The following is a 22,748-nucleotide window of genomic DNA, read 5'->3' on the forward strand; positions in this document are numbered from 1 at the left end:
CAGCCCTGTTCCTCTGCCTTGTTACTCGCTGGCTGCACAGGCCTCGTTGCTTCCCTAGTAGGGTGTTTATTTTAATTTCTGCTTTTCTCCTTGGCATTATTTTTAAAAAATTACCATCTAGTCACTCATTTGAAATATGTGGGTGTCTGTTCAGGGTGGCTCTTGCTTTCTTTGTGCTCCAGCTGTGGGCAGAAGTGGTCAGAGGGGCCGTGCTGGAGACCGCTGGGCTGGGCAGTGGGTTTGGAGCCTGCTGGCAAGGGGCCAATGCTGAGGGCTGCCCAGACGTGCAGCCGACCCAGAGGTGACAGCATGGTGCACACCAGCACCTGGAACCCAGCAGAGCCCAAGTGTGGAGCAAGAGTGTGTGTGCGGAGGTCAGGGGCATTCTTGTTTCTTTCCTACACTGTTCAATAATTCATGCAGTGAATCAGATTCGTCACTGATCATCTCCAAGCCCCGATTTACATTGTCAGAGGGGATTTTTCTTTTTCTCTTTTGCCTTCTGTTGATAAGAGTTCTGAGTAGGAAAAAGTGAAGATTGGGCATACAGATGAAACTTGAGGAGTAATTTTGGCAGGCTAAAACAATCCCACTGGAATAAGGGGGAACCCTTATTTAAATGTTTGTTTTGGAGAGACATAAAAAGATGGGGAAGAGCTCTTTCCATAAATTGTATTCAGGAGCTGCATCTGCTGCATCCCTGACTCGCTCACCATCTGGGACTCAGGCTGAGGCTGTGAAATCCTCCTGGAGTTGTGAGGCGGAAAGGGAGTAAAGCACGTCAGGGACTGGGCAGTGATAATGACCTTCGCTGCTCTTGTAACCCCCTCGGCAGGAACCGTCCCTAACATCCCTGTTGGTGGCCTTCTCAGGCCCCCTCATACAAGCCTGTTTCCTCACTGCACTGCCATTTGTGTGTGGCTGGGAATATCCACCACGTGAGCTGCCGCGCACAGGAGCGTGGGGAGGGAGCGCGGCACTAGCCCTGGGTTTGGCTGGTGGCCCACTTGGCGGATTTTCCACCGCCTTCACTGGGAATCCCTACCTGGCTGGCTCTGTGACTCTGCTCCCCAGAGCCCTTTAGCCCAGGACCTGAGAGAGGGCACCTGCCTATCCCCAGAAAGCAGGATGTGTGGGAGGACAGTTCTCAGAGGGGTGCAGCTTGGACATCGTGTTGGGGCAACTCCTGAAGGGTCCCAGGTCCCAGAGGTGAGGGTGTCATTGAAGGAGGACACAGTGAGGAAGAGGCAGTGCCTTTTAGATTCATCAGCTCCTTCCCAGTGGACCTGTCAGATGCATGCCTGCGTGCGTGTGTGCGTATGTGCGTGTGTGTGTGCATGACCGTGTAGACATGCAGGTCTGTCTGCCCCTCTGTCCATATCTTGGGGGGCTCCTCCCCTCTGTTGTGCTCAATGTGATGGGGAATTTTGTAAGTCAACCTGCCTAGGCTCTGGTGCTCAGTTGACGGGTCAAACACCAATCTGGATATTGCTGTGAAGGTATCTTTTTAGATATGATTAACATTGAAATCAGTAGACTTTGAGCCTCCACCATGTGTGTGGGCCTCATTCAATTGGCTGAAGGCCTTAAGAAAAAGACTGAGGGCCGGGCGCGGTGGCTCAAGCCTGTAATCCCAGCACTTTGGGAGGCCGAGACGGGCGGATCACGAGGTCAGGAGATTGAGACCATCCTGGCTAACATGGTGAAACCCCGTCTCTACTAAAAATACAAAAAAACTAGCCGGGCGACCTGGCGGGCGCCTGTAGTCCCAGCTACTCGGGAGGCTGAGGCAGGAGAATGGCGTGAACCCGGGAGGCGGAGCTTGCAGTGAGCTGAGATCCGGCCACTGCACTCCAGCCTGGGCGACAGAGCAAGACTCCGTCTCAAAAAAAAAAAAAAAAAAAAAAAAAAAAAGAAAAAGACTGAGGTGCTCTGAGGAGGAAGGAATTCCCTCTCTGACTGCCTTCGGACTCAAGATGACAGCATCAACTCCTGCTGCAATTTCTAGCCTGCTGGCCTGCCCTGTAGATTTCCACCTTGCCAGCCAGTTCCTTAGATGAGTCTCTCTCTCTAAATATATGTACTTATTTATATTTCTATCTCTATATAACATACACATAAAACTCTATGGAGATGCATATCTATATATAGATGGATAGGTATGGATATACATTGTTACAGAGATGTGTAGGTATATGTATTGCATTTATAGTGTATGAATGTTTATATATACACAAGTTACCTATATACACACATATATGTGCATCTCTGTATACACATACAGAGCAGATCTGTATCTGCTCTACAGATCTCCAGGGCTTGACTTCGACCCAGAGGATGTATATATCCAGTTGGTTCTGTTTCTCTGGAGAGAAACAGATTAATACACGTCGATGTTCTGCCAAGTCCAGGGATGGGGAGCACAGTTTCTGCAGCCAGCCAGCCTGGGATGGGATTTTGAACCCACCCCTTCTGAGCTGTGTGATCTTGCTCAAGTTAATTTCTCTGCAGCTCAGGTTTCTCATCTGTAATGGGGCTCCCAGTAGCCTCTACCTCACAGGGGGTGCAGGGATTCAATGTTAGATCCACAAAGGGCCTGGTTCAGTGCCTGATATACAATGATGCTCAGTGCACAGTTCTCCTCTCACTGGGTGTGTCTGTGTGGCGTGTGCGACTCCGTTGGGTGGAGCCCCTGACATGCACAGGTCCCTGTCTGTGCCTGTCATGACCTGTCTTCCTCCCACACCCTTGCTCACCGGCTGCTGGAGGCGGGGCTCTCGGTGGCGGTGGTGGCAGCCAGGCCGGGTGGCTATACCGCTGTACATACTGTGCTGACTGTGAACTCCGCCTCGCTGGCCATGATGTCTGTGGGCTGGATGTTGCGGTCGTACATTGGGTTCTCAAACGTGGCCCGAACATTGGTGTTCTCGTGGCCAGCGTAGCCATTGAAGGGAACTTTGGGTCTTCTCCTGGCAATAAAAGAGGAAGTGACCACAGCATGAAAAGAGTGACACAGAGAGGCTTAGGGGGTCTGGTGCGGTGCCGGGGGTGGGGGGGTGGGGGGGGGCGAAGGGGCACTGCAGGGAGAGAGGGAGGGCCCGCCTGATGCCCGTCCTGCCTCCTTCCTGCGTGGTACCTGTGCTTGTAGAGATAGAGCACAAAGCCCGCAATGATGAGGGCGATGAAAGGCACCAGGATCGCGGCTGCCACCGAGCTGCTGTTGGAAGCAAAGTGGCGACCGATGGACTCAGGGTCTGACTCCAGCAGCCTGAGGTCTGTAAAGTCCCAAAGCAAAAAAATCAAGTCAGAGACACAGTTTGAGGCTCTCTCAGCTGCCCTCCCTGACTACACACTCTTGGGGAGCAGGGCTGCCACTCAGGGTGCTTCACACTCCTGCTCAGCACGGGAGGCGGGTATACCCAGGGCCGCCCGCCTATCTCCATGTGCGCACTCAGTCCTTGGGGGCAGGGTCCTGCATGCATCTACCTTGTGCAGCTCAGATGGCACCCAGAGGACCACCCGCAGAGGAGCCCGAAACCATGGCTCAATGGAAACGCTTACAAGGGTGCAGAGTTTAGAGATTTCCAAAGAAATCTCTAAAGTTCTTTTGGCTGTAGCAGCCTTTTATCAGATGAAACCTTACAGGGACACCAAAATATAAGATAGATGAAGGCAAAACTGTTCTGGTTGAAGCTGAGGCACCTCCTTCTGGAAGGCATCCTCCTTCCTCGCCCTCTCCCTGCAGACTGGGAAGGCTCGGAATAACACAAGTACACACTGTGGCCCCCGTTAGGCACCCTGCTAACTGAGGGGCTGGAGCTCTGAGGGGACAGGATGTCTGCTGTGGAGCCAGGACAAAAACTGTGATTTTCTAAGGCATTTGCAGCGTGCCTGGTCATCTTGGAGTAGGTGAAGAGTGCTGTGTGGAAGACAGTGGTCTCAGTCCATGCAGCTCATGAGGGCAGAGCTGGGGTAATTCCGGGGGAGGAGCAGTGTGGGTGGGAGAGGCGGGGGCAGACCGTGGCTCAGTCCAGAGAAGCTTTCCGGAGCTCGGAGCCAGAGGACGTGCAGTGGACTGCCTTGGCAGGCAGGGGCCCTGGGGATGGGAGGTGTCAGTGCCTGGGGTACAGAGAGGCTCTCATGTACCCATGGCTGCCTCCTGTTCCCACCTCCCCTATTTCTGAGAAACCAGACCCCTCCCCCTACCAGAGTCCAAGGCTGGGCACCTGGAGGCTCTGGGCGAGGACCAGGCTCCAAGGTGTGGATGTTTGACATGAATGACAGGAAGCATGCTAGGTAAAGAGGCCAGGGAAGGACCAGGGAGGGAAGTGGCCTTGACTCTCAGTTTTCTCATCTGTACAATGGGCACAAAACCAGTCTTCTAGGACTGGGCTAGGGCAGAAACGACATCACGGTAAAGGCACCCAGGGAGCCCTAAGACACTCCACATTGTCGTTGTTCATTGAGGCAGGTGTGACCCCTGAGGGCTGGCTGGGGGTGTGGCTAGGGGCTGTATCTAAGACCCAGTGTCCCTGGAGTTGGGGGCTCTCCCCTCCAGGTCTGAGCAGGAAACTTTGTCAAAGGTTGAGTGGGTTATGCATATGTGTTTGCTTTTGGAGAGATATTCCATAGCTTTTGTCAGAATGTCAAAAGGCGTCCCTATCCCAAAGAGGCCAAGCACCCCCACCTCACACTGTTCAACTTCCCCAGTCCTCTACCTGACTGCGGCACACACGGTTTCTCTCCCACCCACCCGGGCCCACACTTCCGGGGGACAAGCACTAGTTACCCAGTCTTTGAAAGCCGAACTGCCCAAAGCCTTGGCCCTTGACGGAGCCTTGGTAGATGAAGGTGCCTCCGGAGGACTCTGACGAGACCTGTGATGGAGGGGGCACAGAGAGCAAGTGGGAGGCTGCTGGAAGGATCTAGAACTCCTCTCTCATCGTACATGCTGCCCAGCAGGTCAGAGTCAGCCACTGACCTGCTGCTCCGACACTATAAGGTTTGTTCTCTGCCCACACCCAGGCAAGGGTAGGCGTGACCGGGGAGCCCGGGGTGGGGCAGGGGCACCAGCTACATGTATGAGGTAGGAGGAAGATTTTATTTTCTACTGGTCAAATCACTTAATCTGTCTGTGCCTCAGTTTCTCATATGCAAAATGAGAATAGTAACAGTACCTATGTCCTAGGGTGGCTGTAAGGATGAAATGAGTTAATAAAGATGAAACACTTCAGAACGCTTAATTTATAGGCCTTAGATGCATGGTAGCTGTTATTACTGTGATGAAAAAGCCACCTTTGGGAGCATTAGGAACATACAGAACCATGGTGAAAATGTCCCTTGCAGATTAAAGGTATTGGAGAGTTCGTCACAGTTCTAAGAGCTATTAATTTTTTAGGGGGCGTAGCTGGGGACCTAACTCCTGCCACTGATGCTCATGTGACAGATGCAGACCCCAAAATGTGCAGTCTGGGGCCGCAGCAGCTGAGGGCATGCTGTGAGGTTGCCTGCACTCCTGGCTACTTCCAGCCTATACTCCGTGGCTAGAAGCAGCCTCTGTCTGCCCTCCCCAGCTGTCCCCCAAAACACGCCTCACTGGCTATCGAAAGGCTCCACGGTTGTTTGGCATCCTAGGCAGTAGCTCCAGCTGTTCCTGGCCCTCTGGAGCCCCATCATCATCTTCCCCTGGCCTGCACTCCTAGCTCCATGTCCCAGCTTTGACCCTCCTGGATGGTGGAGTCTATTGTTCCTGCACAGCTTTTGGGCCACGATGATTGAAGCTGGCTCATACTTGGATTACAAAGGGGACCTACAGATACCCTTGGGCCTACCAAGGAACTACCCGTATGTGCCAGTCCCTGGAGAAGCCACTTGGTTCTCCTGATGTGCTTATGAAGCAAAGTCAACTCTGCCACAGCCCTCCACCAGCTGGTCCTGTCCATGAGAATGCACTGTGACTCCCTAGCTCTCTGCTATTCTGCTCTACCATGACCTCTCGCTTCATTCTATGCTTTCTCTTCTAGCTCCAGCAATCCAAGAGAGAGAAATGGAGGACGTAGCAGGGGACACTATGCTCAACTCCACTATGTGTGAAATAGGAAGGTATGGCCAGAGAAGTGTCACTGGAGACCCAGCTTCCACCTCAAGAAAGCCCTAGAATAGAATGTCTTTTCCACAAGGGAATGCAAGAAAGTCCTATCCCTCTGCCATGTCCTGGTCTATCAAAGCTCTGCCAAATCACTGACAATCTGCATCCTCAAGTGTGAGCAGAAGTTCAAGGTAGTCACGTGAGACTCACTGCCTTCTTCCAGCTCCCACCCACCACATCAAAACCTTCAACTAGCCTGAATTCCCTCTGCCCCCGATCTTCATCCCTTGCTTTCTGTTCAAACAACAGAACTTACTCCAACTTTCTGGCTTTTAAAATCTTTTCCTTTGCCTGTTTCATTAGCAGATGAGGACCCTCTTACTGCTCCTAGGCAGGGCCTCACAGAAAACCTCCTCCCAAGTTTCCAGATTGATCCTAGGAGTTCGCACACCCTTTTGTCCTCCTCTTCCCTGTCAGTGATCTGGGAATCAGGGGAGGAGGTGAGTTTGCTGAACTTACATGTCCATCTAAAGCCCAGTGATCATCTCTGAACTTATTCACAAAGATCTCCACCGGCCCTGTAATCTGGTACACCTGGAGTAGGAGATGAAAATCTTCTTTCTTGTAAGTTCCTGGGAAATAAAGTTCTGGGGTTACACATGAAAGATCTGGAAAAATTTCAAAACTAAAGTTTGTGGGTTGGTGGGTGTAAGTTTCTGGGTGGAATTTCATGTGTAGTTGCTGATATAAACATTCCCCACATACCTTTAAGTTGTAAGTGTAGTGTTGAGTGTGGGTTTGTGTAGGCTGAATGTGGTTATATGCAAGAATTATTAAGATATGCATATGTATGTTAATAATTGGATTACTGGGTTGAGGTTGTGATCCTATTGACACAGGCATGTGTGAGAATATGATTTTGTGTGTTTTAATCTGTCCACTGATGCACAGACAGTTCAATGGGTACAGTAGTTCACGAGGGCATGGCCATGGGAGCATGTGAACGTGTCTATTATCATGTGTGAAATGAGCAAATGTCATCCCGCAGTTGCATAGGTGTGTGCACGTATGAATGCGTAGATAGGATTGTATGTGGGGTTGTGCATTAACATGTTCATTCACTCACACATTGATTTATCTATCCATCTATTCAATAAACACTATTTTCTAAGGTACTTACTTTTTCTGATTATAGGAAGATTGAAAATTGGGAAAATTTTAGAAAATGCTGAGATGCATGAAGAAAAAATAATCTCTCCTGATCTCACTAAGAAATAACCACATTACTGTAAATAATTCCAGTTTTCTTTCTTATGAATGCAATGTCTTCCTTTAAAAAACTGGAGTCACATTTTAAATATATTATAATGAATGCATTTCCCTCAACACTGGCATAATATTTCATCTAGTAGATATACTATCATTAAAATACCCATTTCTCTATTTTAGGGAAATTTTCTAGTTCCAGTTTTTACATACTACAAATGGCCTTGTAATGGGAACAGCCTTTATTTAAAAATGTTTGACTCCCTCCATATCTTCTTATGATAAAAATTGTTAGAAATGTAATTAATGGGTCCAATCATTTTCAAGGATCTTGATACAAATCGCCAAATTGTTTCCCCAGAACTGTACCAGTTTTAGAATTTGGTCTTCATGGCTGAAACTGACCTGCACTAAGTGTTATCATTTAAAAACACTCTTGAGTTGATAGTGTAAGTGGAAAACGACGTTTGTGTTTACATTTTTTTTGATGATTGCTGAGAAATATTTTTTCCTTTGTTTGTTGACTGACTGTACTTTGGCTTCTGGGAAGTCTCTGCCCCTATTTTTGGTTCAGTTTAGGGTTATCAGTCATTTCCCTTTGTTTATAAGAGTTCTTTATATATTCAAGTTATTAATATTTGTCATTTAAACATTTCCCTTTAGTCCATGGTGCTTTATTACGTAAAGATGAATAGACATTTCCTCTTCCCTGACCACCAGACAAGTCTGAGCCTTGCATGACAGTATGATGCAATGCCATTAGGCTCATCCTTGCTAAGGGTGTGTGCCCATCCATCCTCCTGGCTTCCACAGAGGGGTCTGCTCCTTACCAGCCAAGTGCAGCTCCACGCCGCTGTGGTCAATCATGGTGGCATTGACCTTGCTGTTGGCAACTTGGAAGCCAGTCACTCTGAGCATGGCTGGCTGCTTCTTCCCCTGGTATTCATAGGCCCCTTTCCACAGGGAATTCTTGGCAAAAACATCCCCAGGAACTAGAGGAATTGAGAAATAGATGTGAGGAGGACTTTGTGTGTGCTGCCAGAATTGGGGTGACCTGATGACTGATCCCAGCCCACTCACTGGGATTGTTTCCTTTCCCCAACGTCTAACGTGTGGGGAGGGTGGTAGAATGCTCTGGCCTCTTCTCCTCTTGTGTCTCAGAGTGGATGGGTGGAGGGAACTGAAATAAATATCCACTTCCATGTTCATTGCAGCATCATTCACAATGGCCAAGATAGGGAAACAACCCAAGTGTCCGTGAATGAATGAACAAATAAAGAAAAGGGTCTATATACATACACCATGGAATACTAGATAGTTTTTAAAAAGAAGGAAATTCTTTCATTTGCGGCAACATGTACGAACCGGAGGACCTTATGTTAAGTGGAATAAGCCAGGCACACAAAGACAAATATCATATGATCTCACTTACATATGGAATCTAGTTGAACTCATTGGAGTAGAGAGTAGAATGATGATTATAGAGGCTGGGGCAGAGTGGAGGGTGATGGGGAGATGGTCAAAGGGTACAAAGTTTCCATTAGACTGGAGGTATAAGTTTTGGTGATCTACTGCATGTCATGGTGACTAGAGTTAATAAGAATGTATTGTACATTTCGAAATTGCTGAAAGAGTAGACTTTTTTGTTGACATGGAGTTTTGCTCTTGTTGCCCAGGTTGGAGTGCAATGGTGTGATCTTGGACTCACTGCAACCTCCGCCTCCCAGGTTCAAGCAATTCTCCTGCCTCAGCCTCCCAAGTAGCTGGGATTACAGGCGTGCGTCACCACACCAGGCTAATTCTGTATTTTTAGTAGAGATGAGATTTCACCATGTTGGTCAGGCTGGTCTCAAACTCCTGACCTCAGGTGATCTGCCCACCTCGGCCTCCCAAAGTGCTGGGATTACAGGCGTGAGCCACCATGCCCGGCCAAAAGAGTAGATTTTAAATGTTCTCATCACAAAAAAATAACTAAGTGAGATGATGGGTATGTTAATTAGCTTATTTATTCCATAATGTATACATATAGAATATCATCACATTGTATCCTATAAATATATGTTTATTATTTGTCAATTAAAATTAAATTATTTAAAAAGATATAGAGAGGGAACTAGAAATGAGGGAGAGAAGAAGGAAGAAGAAAAGAGGAGAAAAGGAGAAGTGTTTAAAAGATGGAGAAAGGGAAGAGGGGAGAAGAGAGAGAAAACTGACATGTCAGTATAGCATGGTGAATCAGGAACATGGGCAAGTGAAGTCAGACAGACCCAGAGTCTAATCTTAGCTCTGTCACTTATCAGTTGTCTGATCATGTGCAAAAGGCTTAACTTTCTCCCTGTAAAGGCTATGCCTATATTCCTATAAGTGGCGGCCATCCCATCTACCTTATCGGGGTTATTGTAGGGGTTAAATGACCAATGTTACAAATTGTATGTTACATGATACTGCATGTGTAAAAGCGCTTAATCAGTGATAGCTACTAAAATTGTCATTTATCCTTGTAATCATTCTCTATGGCAATTATTATGATCTCTATTTTACTGAAGCTTAAGAGGTGAAGCTCACTTGTCCAAGGACACAGCTGGTCAGTGACCAAAATGGTACTCAAATTGAGTTTCTGATGCCAAATCTAGCCTCGTTTCCTGCATAATACACATGCTAATGTGACTAAATAAAAGTAGAAGGTTCATAAAAGGATGTGATAGTCTCTAAGAATTTGGCATTGGCCAGGCCACATCTGCAGTCTGTATCCAGTTCTGGATGTGATACTTGGAAAGACCCCAGACCTATCTTAAACTGTAACCATTCCAGGAAGCTCTCCGGGCATGACCTGGGTCGATGTGTTTGTATGACCACACACTGGCCAGTACTATGCCAGGAGGGACTGTAGTCATGAACAGTTCCAGAGCTTCCAGTTGGAAGGCACTGGCTCTTTCTTCCAGATGAAATTTCTGCTTCCTTCAGGCTCACTTTCTTCTGAAGTCTGCCTGGGCTGGGGAGGTGGGTAGGGAAAGCCATTCAGATCTATAGATAGTTTTCATGGCCTTCCTCTAGGCACTCAGCAACTCTCAGCAACTCGTGTTTTCTGGCTAACTCTGTGAAAAAAGTAACACCAGTTTCTTGAGCCAATGATCTGGACCATACATACTCAAGGCTTGGGTGAGTGGTGGCTCCCGGGCAGTGTTGATGGGTCTCCCACTGGGCCGGACTTCTGCTGGGGAAAAAGAGTGGAAGAAAACAGTTCAGCTTCTGGTTCACACTCTGTTGGAAAAATAATGGCCACCTGTCTGACCTTAGGTCAATGGGTTCTTTGAGATCTTGCTTTGGACTTATTATTTTTTAGACCAGGAGGTGGACTGCTTTGATGGTCTGATGATGCTGCGGATCTCTCTCAGAATAAAAAATACTAAGAGTTACAAAGGAAGTCCATTTTATCAGCTGGAGTTATTAAAATAGTAGACAAGACATTAGCATATAGTGGTATATGTGATTCTTTATCACTATATTAAATAATGGGATCTAGCAGCGAGTCTAGAAATGACCATAATCTTGAAGTAGTCAGGAACATGACCAATATTTCCTGATATTGGTAGCAACTGGAATGTAAACAAAAATCTCTTCAGTTTCTACAGGGTGACAAAGTCACAGGTGCTAACACTCCTAATGGTTGTTGTCTATGTTCAGAATTAAAGGAGCTGCTACATTCCAGTAAAAAGTAAAGGAAAATAAAGGTATACATTTTCCCATCCAAGTGCACAGACTCCCTGAATGCCCTCATTGAAAACTTTGGGGAGGCTGAGGCAGGAGAATTGAGTGAAGCTGGGAGGCGGAGCTTGCAGTGAGCCAAGATCGCATCACTGCACTCCAGCCTGGGCGACAGAGCGAGATTCCATCTCAAAAAAAAAAAAAAAAAAGTCCTGTCCTTGACTGTGCTTTCCTTCCAGATGCCTCGCATGAAGGAGGAACTTCTACCCATCAACATTGAGCTCCGTGAGCCCTGGTGGGGGTTGCAGAGGAGTGCATTCCTCCCTTGGAATGATGAGATTAAGACCAAGAAGCCCTCATAGGCAAGGCAAAGGCAAAAGCTCTGGGTCTGAGCCAGACAGCCAAGGTTTAGGTCCCAGCAGTGTCACTTAATGACTGTGTGACCTTGACTAGTAACTTTACTATTCAGAGTCTTTGCCTCCTCATTTGAAACATGGAAAAAACTAAAACATACTTCACAGGTCTATGCTGAATAAATGAGGTTATGAACAGAAAGTCATGGTCAGTAAATATTAATGTCTTTTCTTCTTTTGCAGAGAAACAATAGAAAATCTGCCTTGTTGCCATTAAGGGCAGGCTTCCCACTGTCTGCCCTGGCGGGGAGCACAGCTTTAGCAAACCTCCTTCAACTCTGGAGGTCAGCCTATGCCTGCATATACAGAAGGCTGTGGAGAAAGTTTCTGCAGTGACTCAATGCAAGTGTATTTCTGAACAGAAGGCTTTATCATCTTAGGTTTCGTAGATGAAGGGAGCAAAGAAGGAGAGAGCATCTTATGTGTGAAGTACTGTGATAGGCACTTCTTCATTTACTCTGCTCTCAAAACTCTGAAGTAGAGATTATTGTCCCCGTGTTACAGCAGAGAAACTTGTTGAGAGGCAGAGAAATGAAAGGGCTTGCTCAAGATCATACAGTAAGGCGTTGAATTCAGCTGCATCTAAAACATTATATATTTTAAAATAAAAGTAGCTATAATAATAGATTAAAATATTTAAGAATAAATGTAACCAAACAAATGCAAGACTTGTACACTGAAAAATATAAAACATCTAAATAAATGGAAGGACATCACATGTTCATTGATTGGAAACCTTAACACCATTCAGATGGCAATACTCCCCAAATTGATCTACAGATTCAGTGCAATTCCTGCCAAAATTCCAGCTCTCTAGTTTGCAGAAATTGACAAGCCAATCTTAAAATCTGTGTAGAAACAAAAGGCAAAACAATAGGCAAACAATCTTAAAAAGAACAAAGTTGGATAATTGATACTTTCCAATGTTTTTATTTTCTTTCATTTAAAAAAATATTTTTATTTAGAGACGAAGTCTTGCTCTGTTATCCAGGCTGGAGTGCAGTGATGTAATCATAGCTCACTGTAACCTCCAAATCCTGGGCTCAAGTGATCCTCCCACCTCAGCCTTCTGAAGAGCTAAGACTATAGGCATACGCTACCACTCCTGGCTAATTTCTTCACTTTTATTTTTTTGTAGACATGTAGTCTCCCTAGGGTTGCCCAGACTGGGACACTTGCCAATTTTAAAACTTACTACAAAGCTACAGTAATCAGGGCTGGGTGGTAATGGCATAAAGACAGTCATAGAGATCAATGGAATAGAACAGAGAATCCAGATATAAACTCATACATTTATGGTCAAATGGTTTTTGACAGGAGTGTCAAGGCAATTCAATAGGGAAAGAACAGTCTTGCCAACAAGTGGTGCTGGAACAACTGGATGTCCGCATACAAAAGAACGAGTTTGGATTCTAACCTAATATCATAAAAAATCAATTCAAAATGGATCAAAGACATAAATGTAAGAGGTAAAACTATAAATCTCTAAGAATAAAACATAGGCATAAATCTTTGTGACTTTGGATGTTTCAAAGTTTCTTAGATACGACATCAAAAGCATAGGCAACCCCCAAAATAGGTAAGTTGGATTTTATCAAAATTAAAAACACTGGTGCTTCAGAGAACACCAACAGGAGAGTGAAAAGAAACCCCAAGAAATGGGAAAGAATTTGCAAATCATGTACCTTATAAAGGCCTTGTATTTTAGATAGAGAAAGAACTCTTTCAACTCAACAGTAAAAAGATAAATCAGTAAAAAATGGACAAAGTATTTGAATAGACATTTCTCTAAGGAAAACATACACAAAAAAAGTGATGAGCACCATTAGCCATTAAGGAAATATAAATCAGTTTTGCACAATGATACAGGCAACAAAAGCAAAAGTAGACAAATGAGATTACATCAAACTGAAAAGCTTCTGCACAGCGAAAACAAAAAACAAAAAACAAAAAACAACAGAGTGAAGAGGCAACCTATGGAATAGGAGAAATTGTTTGCAAACCATACATCTGGTAAGAGGTTAACATCTAAGGAACATATAGAAGGAACTAAAACAACTCAATAGCAAGAAAATAAATAACCTGATTTAAAAACAGGCAAAGGATCTGAATAGACATTTCTCAAAAGAAGACATACAAATGGCCAACAGGTATATGAAAAATGCTCAACATCACTAACCATCAGGGAAATGCAAATGAAACCCACAATGAGATATCACCTCCTACCTGTTAGGACTATTATAAATAAGATTAAAGATTACAAGTGTTGGTAAGGTGGTGGAGAAAAGGAAACTCTTGCACACTGTTAGTGGGAATTTAAGTTAATATAACCATTATGGAAAACAGTATGAGGGTTCCTCAAAAAATTAAAAATAGAACTACCATATGATCCAGCAATACCATTATGGAGTATACATCCAAAGGAAACAAAATCAGTAAGTCAAAGAGATATCTGCACTCTCATGTTTATTGCAACATAATAGCCAAGATATGGAAACAACCTAAGTGTCCATCAGTGGATGGATAAAGAAAATGTGGAATATATACACAATGGAATACTATGCAGCCTTAAAAAAAGAAAGAAATTCTGCCATTTGTGACAACATGGATGAACCTGGAGGACATTATGTTAAGTGAAATAAGCCAGGCACAGAAAGACAAATACTGTACAATCTCACTTATCTGTGGAATCTAAAATAATTGAACTAATAGAAGTAGAGAATGGTGGATACCAGGGGCTAGGGTGGGGTGGTACTGGGGGGTTGGAATTGGAAAGATGATGGTCAAAGGGTACAGAATTTCAGTTAGATGGGGAATAAGTTCAAGATCTCTTGTACATCATGGTGACCACAGTTAATAACAATGCACTGTGTACTTGAAAATTACTGAGAGTAGATTTTGTGTTCTTACCACAAAAAATGGCAAGTATATGAAGTTAATGGATATGTTGATTAACATGACTTTGCCACTCCACGATGTATACGTATATCAAAACATCATGCTGTACACTCGACATATATACAACTTTTATTTGTCAATTAAAAAATAATTAATTGGATGAAAATTCAAACAATAAAAAACACCACAATGAGATACCACTTTATACCCACTGATGATGGATACACTAAAACAGGACAGACAACTGTTGGGAAGGATGTCGAGAAATTGGACCCCGAGGCATTGCTGGTGGGAATAACGTGGTGCAGGCACTTTGGAAAACTTGGGCAGTTCCTCACAATATTACACACAGAGTTACTGTTCTCCTAGATATGTACCCAGGAGAACTGAAAACATATTAAAACAAAAACATGTGCATGTATGTTCACAGAAGCATTATTTGTAATAGCCAAAAAGTGCGAACAACCTAAAGAGCCATCAACAGGTGAATGGATAAACAAAAAGTGACGTCCGTATGATGAAATACGATTCCTGCATAAGAAGGAAAGAAATTCTGACAGATGCCACAACATGGATAAATCTTGAAAATGTTATGCTAAGGGAAATAAGCCAGACACAAAAGAACAACTACTGTATGATTCCACTAACATGAGGTACTTAGAATAGGCAAATTCACAGAGGCAGAAAGTATGACAGCAGTTTCTATGGGCTAAGAGAAGGGGGAAATGGCAGTTACTGTTTAATGGGTATGGAGCTTCTGTTCAAGATAATGAAAAAATTCTGGAAATGGATAGTGGTGATGGCTGTGCAATATCATAAACATAACTGATGCCACTGAATTGTACACTTAAAATTTTATATTATGTATATTCTATCACAATAAAAACTTAATAAACGTACTTCAATAAATGTACTTTATATCACTACCGTATGTGGAAAACAAAAGAAATTTACAAGCAATACAATGAAAATAAAACACCATTAGTAAGTTCTAGCTCTGATACAATCTCTGACTCTGAAGGCTTCCCTCTGAGTGACAGGATAGCAAAATAGTCATAGATCCTAAAGTTAGACCATCAGGGTATGGATCTTCAGCTCTTAACCTTTCTCACCTGGGGACCTTGGATACATTAATTAACTTCTCTGTGCCCTAGTTTCCTCATATATTAAATAGCCTCATAGGATCTTGTGAAGATTAAATGAGTTGAAACATACAAAGCACGTAGCACAATGCCTGGTATCTGGTAAGGTCAGTGCCTATCAGAGAGTTTAATGCTATTCCAGCACTGAACTAATCCTTTATCCTTAATCCTTTCTCTCAAGACTGGACTCAGACATCACCTTCTCCAGGAAGTCCTCCCTGACTTCTCCTTTCTCCCACTTTAGTGCCCTTCCTCCTCATTCCTACAGCATTTGGCACATCTCCATGTTCCTCCAGGTACTCCAGATATAAAATCTGATAATATGTCTGTCTTCCACATGGCAGGGTTGTGTTTTTCCCCTCCGAATCCCTCATGCTTAGTGCAGGCATGGGGCCTCGTGAACTCTCAATCAATAGAGAACGAGTGAATGAAGAAGAGGGGAAGGAGGTCTGGGACATCCTCATAACCCCAAGGGACCTACAGGCAGGTGCTGTTTTATCAAGGGTATAATATGCGTAATGCGTCACTCCAGGTTGGTGGAAGAAAGCACTTTCCTCTGCCCGATGATGAAATGTGATCCTGTGAGTGTTTCAGCCCAGGCAAAGGGGGCAACCCTTGGGGTGGGTTGAGTATGCACCCTTTTAGACCGCTCTCTGGTTTGCTCTTCTAGACCCAAAACCTTAGAAAATCAGAAGCAGGATCCAGCTCCTGGAAATGCGATTCCTTCCTTCTCTTTTGCCCTCTTTCAGCTCAAGCTCAGCTGGCACCTTCAGCCTCCCACCCTGGAGAGCTTCCCTGAGCAGGCACACTCACCCAGGCAGATGGGCGGCTTGCCTGTCCAGCTGCCATCCGCCTTGCAGGTGCGGTGCTCGGAGCCACCCTTGAGGGAGAAGCCCTCCTGGCAGGAGTAGATGAGCGTGTAGCCCATGGAGGGCAAGTCCAGGGCCCCGACGTTGGCATGCGTTGGCGTTTCTGGCTGCCTGCAGTGGTGGGCTGGATGAGAGGAAAGATCTCGTTGGACCGGAGGAGATTAGGGGCTTCAGGGGCCCTTTTGACCACTCCTCTGTTCCTAGATAGAATATCCTCTTCCTTCCCCTTCTAGTCCCTTTCATGCCAAGCATCCCCCTTCCCTAATCCTCCACCCTAACCGCAAGCTCTGTGTCGAGAGGAATGGCCAAGATGGAGATCATGTGGATATCGGCTTGGTTGACTCTGGGCATGGGGAACCTAAGCCTGCAGCACTTCCTGAGGGTAAAGGAGTCATTGGGTCAAAAGCATGATCTCTCCACCCTGAGGCCTGGCCTTGTGGTTGTTAGTTTTTGCTGCTGCCACTGGATAGTTTTCTCTTTGCTAAGGCATAGGGACTGCCTTCCAGTATCAGAGAGGCTTTTGTGTGGAAGTCCTCTGTGAGGCCCTAACGCATAAGGACTACAAAGAGACCGATGTCCGTTCACATGGGGAGTTGTGAGCTCCCTGTCATTCAGAGGATTCAAGCATGTCCCAGATGCCCAGCTGGGGCAAGAGGAATTTTCCTGGGATGTGGGTGGTCTGCACTCACGGACACAGTCAGGCGGGGTTCCACTCCAGGTCAGGTTTGGGAGGCAGGTCCTGGTGGTGGAGCCCTGAAGCAGGTAGCCCTTTTGACAGCGGAAGAGGACTGTGCTTCCAACCTGCAGCAAGGACACAAAGTCCCATCGGCCCCTTCCTTCCAGCAGTGCTTGCCTACATCTGTCCCTTGACCACTTTCCCACGGCCCAACTCCTCCCCTGCTGTTGCCTGCAAAACTCTTTTCCTGATTCTCTGCCTGGTTAAATTTTCTTCCTCCTTTGAGGCAGTTGATATGATGCCTCCTCCACAAGGCCTCATCTAATAGCCTGAACAAAGTTATAATATTACACTCTGTTGTGGACACAGTGCCTGATTCAGAGTCAGAAGACCCTGGATCCGAGTTCTGGCTTCTGCATTTACTCAGGACAGGCTGCGTGGAACGCTGTAAACTTTAGTCTTCCTAAGGATAAAGTGGGGATGACCATCCTTGCCACAATCACACTGGAATGTTGTGACACTCAAATGTGATGGCGGGTTTGACAGCGTTTTACAAAATGTGAAGAAGAGTGTAAATTAAATATCGTGTGTGTGTCCCTTTCCTCGATGAAACTACAAATTCTTTAAGGATGGGAGACTTGTCTTTACAGATATGGCCTCCACAGAATCTGTTGAATGAACTGCCACCCTCCCTCCCCACTCTGCTCAGTTATGTTCCCCGTCTTCACCCTCCACCAGCCCCTCGCTGTACAACTTGACACTCCTGCAACTACAGTCTCCATCTCTCCCTACCCAATCCACTTGGTGTAATGTGGCTAGATCTGTTTCCTACACTGCAACTTGGATTATACTACTTCCCAGCTCAAACACTCATATGTCCCTATTACCTACTGGAACATGTGCAAATGCAACGTGTAACTCTTAATTTCCACTCCCTTCTTCCATGCTGAACACTTTTTATCTTGGATTTCATCATTTGACTTAACAAATGGCACCTTTATCCATGCAGTTGTGCAAATAAAAAACCTCCAGTCATCTTTGATCCCTTTGACCCCACAATCCATCCCATCAATGAGTCCTCTTGGTTCTACCTACAAAACATATCCTGAACAAGCGTTCAGGATCACTTCTCACCTTCTCTTTCCCTGAAGTCATGACAACAGTGTCCTCCTTGTCTAAGTGCTTCTATTCTCAATTGCCTGAGTAATATTTCAAATGAAGAATCAGATTGTGTCACCTTCAAATGGCATTTTGGATAAAATCCAAAATACTTATCATGGCTTCAAGGCCCTGCATGACCTGTCCGACGCTTCTGCCTTTGCAAAAATTATGTGATATCTGACATACACAAAGTAATATATGGAACACATATAAAGTATAATAATAAAGTGGACATTTTAGATTGAATCCACATGCAACTTAAGAGCTAGAACGTTATGGACATGGTTGTAATGTCCTAGGGGCTCTTTCCCTGTTCTGTTCCTCAACACTCCTCCGTAGTAAAGGCTGTCTGGAAATTTGTGTTAATTTCCTTGCCTTGTTAAAAAACGATCCTATCACATATGTGCATACATATCTCTAAACAATTTAATACATTTTTGCTGGTTTTAATATTTATAAAAGTTGTGTCATGCCACCTTTGCCACTTGATAGTATGTTTCTAAGATGCATCTATATCATGCAGAGCTGTAGTTCATTCATTGTCTTTGCTGTATAATAATCCACCACGTGACTATACCCACAACCTTTCCTGTTTCTTGGTAACATGTGCAAGAGTGTCTCTGGGATATGTTTGCAGCGGTGGAACTTTCGGGTCATAGAGTGTGTGAATGTTTAACTTTACACACCAGGACCAAGCTGTTTTCCACCCTAGCCTCGCTCTGGACTACATTTCCTTCTCCTCTCTCATGGGGCTGAAGACTTGCTAGCTGGCCTGTTTTCCACTCCCTTCTTCCATGCTGAACACTTTTTTTGTCTTGGATTTCATCCCAGGCTGCTAAACACTTCCCTCAGCACTCCTGTGCACCAGCCTTTCGTTCAGCCAGGAATGTCACCCTGCTCTGCACAGGGCTAGCCCTTCTCATCATGGAGGCCACAGTTCAAATGTCACCTTTCCCTAACTACCCTTCTTAAAATGGCAACCCACCCCGTTCACACCCCTTTATATCACACTGTGTAGCATCTAGTGCTGTCAGAAGCTAGCTCGTTTATTTATTTACCATCTTCAGCCGGGCAGTTCCCTTCAAACAGGCACCCAGCCTGTCCTGTTCCTGCTGTATTCCTAGCACCTAGCACAGTTCAGTGCCATAAGCACATGCCGAGTGAGTACAGACCGAGTGAATAAGTCACATTACTTGACTAGATCCCAGCCTGTCATGTCCAGGTTAGTCTGATATTTTCCTGGGCAAGTCTTGGACTCCAGCTAATTGTCTTGCCTTGAACACACCCATACTTTCCTCTTCTTCCTTTTCTCTGTTCAATGTATCCCAACCCAGACTGTTCAGGTTCTCTCCTCCCAAAGCTCATCTGAGATGTGTCCGCAGGGCCTGCATCCTGAAGGGCCAGGCATGCCGACGGGCCTGCCTCATGTGTGACACATGTTCATTGCCACTGTGCATTAGCCCAGTGTCTGTGGGTGGGGTGGGCACCTTGAGGACAGAGGTCTGTCTGTCTCACTCATTTCCGTATTTCCACAACCACCCTGCCCGGGATTGGCCGGAAGTGTTCGTGGAACTGCACGCCACTGTCCTTTCTCATCAGTTTCTCTGATGGATGTTAGGGTCCTTCTGTTTCTGCAGGGTGCTCCCATGGAGCACTGTTCAAAGAGGCAGAGGGCTTTCTTTCTGCGCTTTCCAAGCTCTTGTCCTTCCCGAGTGCTGTCCTGAGGAAGGTCCCTGGGTCCTCTTTTTTTTTTTTTTGAGATGGAGTCTCGCTCTGTTGCCCAGGCTGGAGTGCGGTGGCACGATCTCGGCTCACTGCAAGCTCCGCCTCCTGGGTTCACACCATTCTCCTGCCTCAGCCTCCCGAGTAGCTGGAACTACAGGCACCCACCACCACGCCCGACAAATTTTTTGTATTTTTAGTAGAGACGAGGTTTCACCGTGTTAGCCAGGATGGTCTCCATCTCCTGACCTCGTGATCCGCCCATCTTGGCCTCCCAAAGTGCTGGGATTACAGGCGTGAGCCACTGCGTCCGGCCCCTGGGTCCTCTTACGGCAGTGACAGGAAGGCATAGGATGTAGGAAGGCCCTATCTTGGCTGACCTCCTTACCTGGTAGCCCTGAGAATTGTTCTGTATCCCAAACTGTGGCACGCCAGGGTCTGCACACGTGGTCAGGGTTGGATCTGGATGGCCAAAACAAAGACACAGATCACATGGTCATGGAAGCCTTCACTGCCTCGTCTCACTCTGGGAAATAGGTGTAGAAAAGAAAACTGGGGCCACATCGTGACTTCCCTGCCCACTGAGATCCCCACCTGAGCCTTGGCCCTAGCTGTCCTATTTGACTCTTCGAAGCACACTAGCTCTGGCTATTTTATATCCTGCTGCAGAAGCTCAGAGGAGGAGATGCTCCCTTTTGCAGATGAGACCACTGAAGACATGGAAGGAAAGTGATCATCTCAGGCCCCAAAGAAGGTCCCTCCTCCCCAGCCAGGATACTCTCTGCCCCAGATGACCTCTCACCTATGCAGCTGGGCTGGGTGCCACTCCACGTCCCATCTGACTGGCAAAACCTGCGTGGAGAACCCACCAGCACCAGAGGGGGATGGCAGGAGAAGGAGACAGATGACCTGTAGGAGAAGCCTCGGTCCTCTCTCCTACCACGGGGTGGGACACCAGGATCCCCGCAGAACACAGCTGGGAAGACGAAGGGAGAAAGGCAGGTCTAAGCTGCTTTCTGGAACCCAATCTTCCAGTCCCACACCCCCACCTTTGTTCTTTGCACTGTTCCCTTCCTAGTTGAGCTTGAACTCTGGGAACCGGGACAGCCCAGGTAGCTGCTTCCACCCACTGCGGTGCTGCGGCTGATGGGGGCTTCCTCTCCCTTCTACATTCAAAGTGCCTATTAATAATGATCCAAGTAATGGAGTAACATTACAGGAAGTTTATAACATGAAGGGAAAATAAATGACAATCCCACTCTCCAAAACTTTTTTTTCCATTTTCACACACATTCTTTTCTAGTCTTTGTTCAGTTGTATGTAAACTTGTGCAGAGTGGCAAAGCCAAGTCCATGTGATCGTAAATCTTGTTTCATTCATTTAGCATTATCTTGTAAACATTTTCTATGTTTATGACATCATCATCACTTATTGGCTACACAATTAGCAACAAGTGGTTGTGCCATAATTATATTTTATCATAACCCTTATATTGGGCATTTTCTGTTATACAGTTATATATAACTCTTCTTTCACAGGCATTATTTTCTTTTTTGTTTTTTCTTTTCATGTGTATTACTTTCTTAGGAGAATTCTCTAGGAGTGAACTTATTCTTTCTAAAGGGTTGAACATGTTCACAGCTCTTGATGTGTAGTGTCAAATGTCTTTCCCTAAAGGATACACATTTACAGTGCGGTGGATAGTGTATGGGTATACCCATTTCGTTCAGGCCATGTTAACATCAGGGAGTGTCACTAAAAATTGACTACCAAAGGCAAAGCTCACCATGATATCACTTCAAGCATTGCTTTATGCTATGATGCAAATGTGTGTGTGTGTGTGTGTGTTTGTATGTGTACACAGAGACATGAGGTACATAACCACATGCAAAATAAAATGAAGCTGGACTGGGGTAGTATACAGGTATACCCATTTCATTCAGGTCATGTTAACATCAGGGAGTGTCACTAAAAACTGACTACCAAAGGCAAAGCTCACCATGATATCACTTCAAGCATTGCTTATGCTATGATGCAAATGTGTGTCTGTGTGTGTGTTTGTATGTGTACACAGAATCATGAGGTACATAACCACATGCAAAATAAAATGAAGCTGGACTGGGGTAGTATACGGGTATACCCATTTCATTCAGGCCATGTTAACATCAGGGAGTGTCACTAAAAACTGACTACCAAAGGCAAAGCTCACCATGATATCACTTCAAGCATCACTTTATGCTATAATGCAAATGTGTGTGTGTGTGTGTGTCTTTGTATATGTACATAGAGTCATGAGGTACATAACCGCATGCAAAATAAAATGAAGCTGGACCTGCAGCCTCTGCCCTGAAGGTTGGGGAGTCTATGCTGACCAATTAGAAGTCAGTTTAAAAATTAATTGATGGGAAGTTACTGTATCCAGAAGGAGGCAACAGGAAGAACCAGAAACACAAACGGCTGACAAGTGAAGAGCAACTGGCTTGGCCTTTCTCATAAGCAATGTGATGCCAATTAAAGTAATGAGCTATCTTTTTAAGCTCCTCAGGCTGGTAAATATTTAAAAATACTGGCACAATCCATTGTTGATGAGGGTGTGCATCCAGAAACATTCTCATAAACTGCTGTGGGGAATGTAAATTGGGACACTTTCTAGAAGACAGTTTGACAACATATGTCAAGAAGGGAGGCGTGACTGCCCTCGGCCCAGCATTGTCATGCCTAGGGCTTTGCTGCAGGAGTAAAGAAAGGCAATTTCTTTTTTTTTTTTGAGAATGACAAGAGGGTTTTGGTGATTAAAGAAATTTAAAA

The 22,748-nt window shown here is 45.5% G+C and overlaps 1 protein-coding gene across 1 annotated transcript in view; it reads right to left on the bottom strand.

Moving 5' to 3' along the window:
- Nucleotides 1–2,756: 2,756 nt before the first annotated feature.
- CSMD2 (CUB and Sushi multiple domains 2) overlaps nucleotides 2,757–22,748 on the bottom strand; it is a 654,766-nt gene continuing 634,774 nt past the window's right edge. Inside the window, exons 61-70 of the mRNA XM_030943020.1 lie at nucleotides 20,743–20,916; nucleotides 20,329–20,402; nucleotides 17,071–17,182; nucleotides 16,326–16,505; nucleotides 10,503–10,565; nucleotides 8,185–8,346; nucleotides 6,608–6,720; nucleotides 4,790–4,877; nucleotides 3,137–3,275; nucleotides 2,757–2,969 (exon numbers count right to left, since the gene is read on the bottom strand). Of these exons, the coding sequence (XP_030798880.1) occupies nucleotides 2,810–2,969; nucleotides 3,137–3,275; nucleotides 4,790–4,877; nucleotides 6,608–6,720; nucleotides 8,185–8,346; nucleotides 10,503–10,565; nucleotides 16,326–16,505; nucleotides 17,071–17,182; nucleotides 20,329–20,402; nucleotides 20,743–20,916 (1,265 nt within the window). The 3' untranslated portion in view covers nucleotides 2,757–2,809. The remainder of the gene's footprint in view (nucleotides 2,970–3,136; nucleotides 3,276–4,789; nucleotides 4,878–6,607; nucleotides 6,721–8,184; nucleotides 8,347–10,502; nucleotides 10,566–16,325; nucleotides 16,506–17,070; nucleotides 17,183–20,328; nucleotides 20,403–20,742; nucleotides 20,917–22,748) is intronic.

The sequence above is a fragment of the Rhinopithecus roxellana genome, chromosome 12 (genome assembly GCF_007565055.1).
Source record: "Rhinopithecus roxellana isolate Shanxi Qingling chromosome 12, ASM756505v1, whole genome shotgun sequence".
Lineage (NCBI taxonomy): Eukaryota > Metazoa > Chordata > Mammalia > Primates > Cercopithecidae > Rhinopithecus > Rhinopithecus roxellana.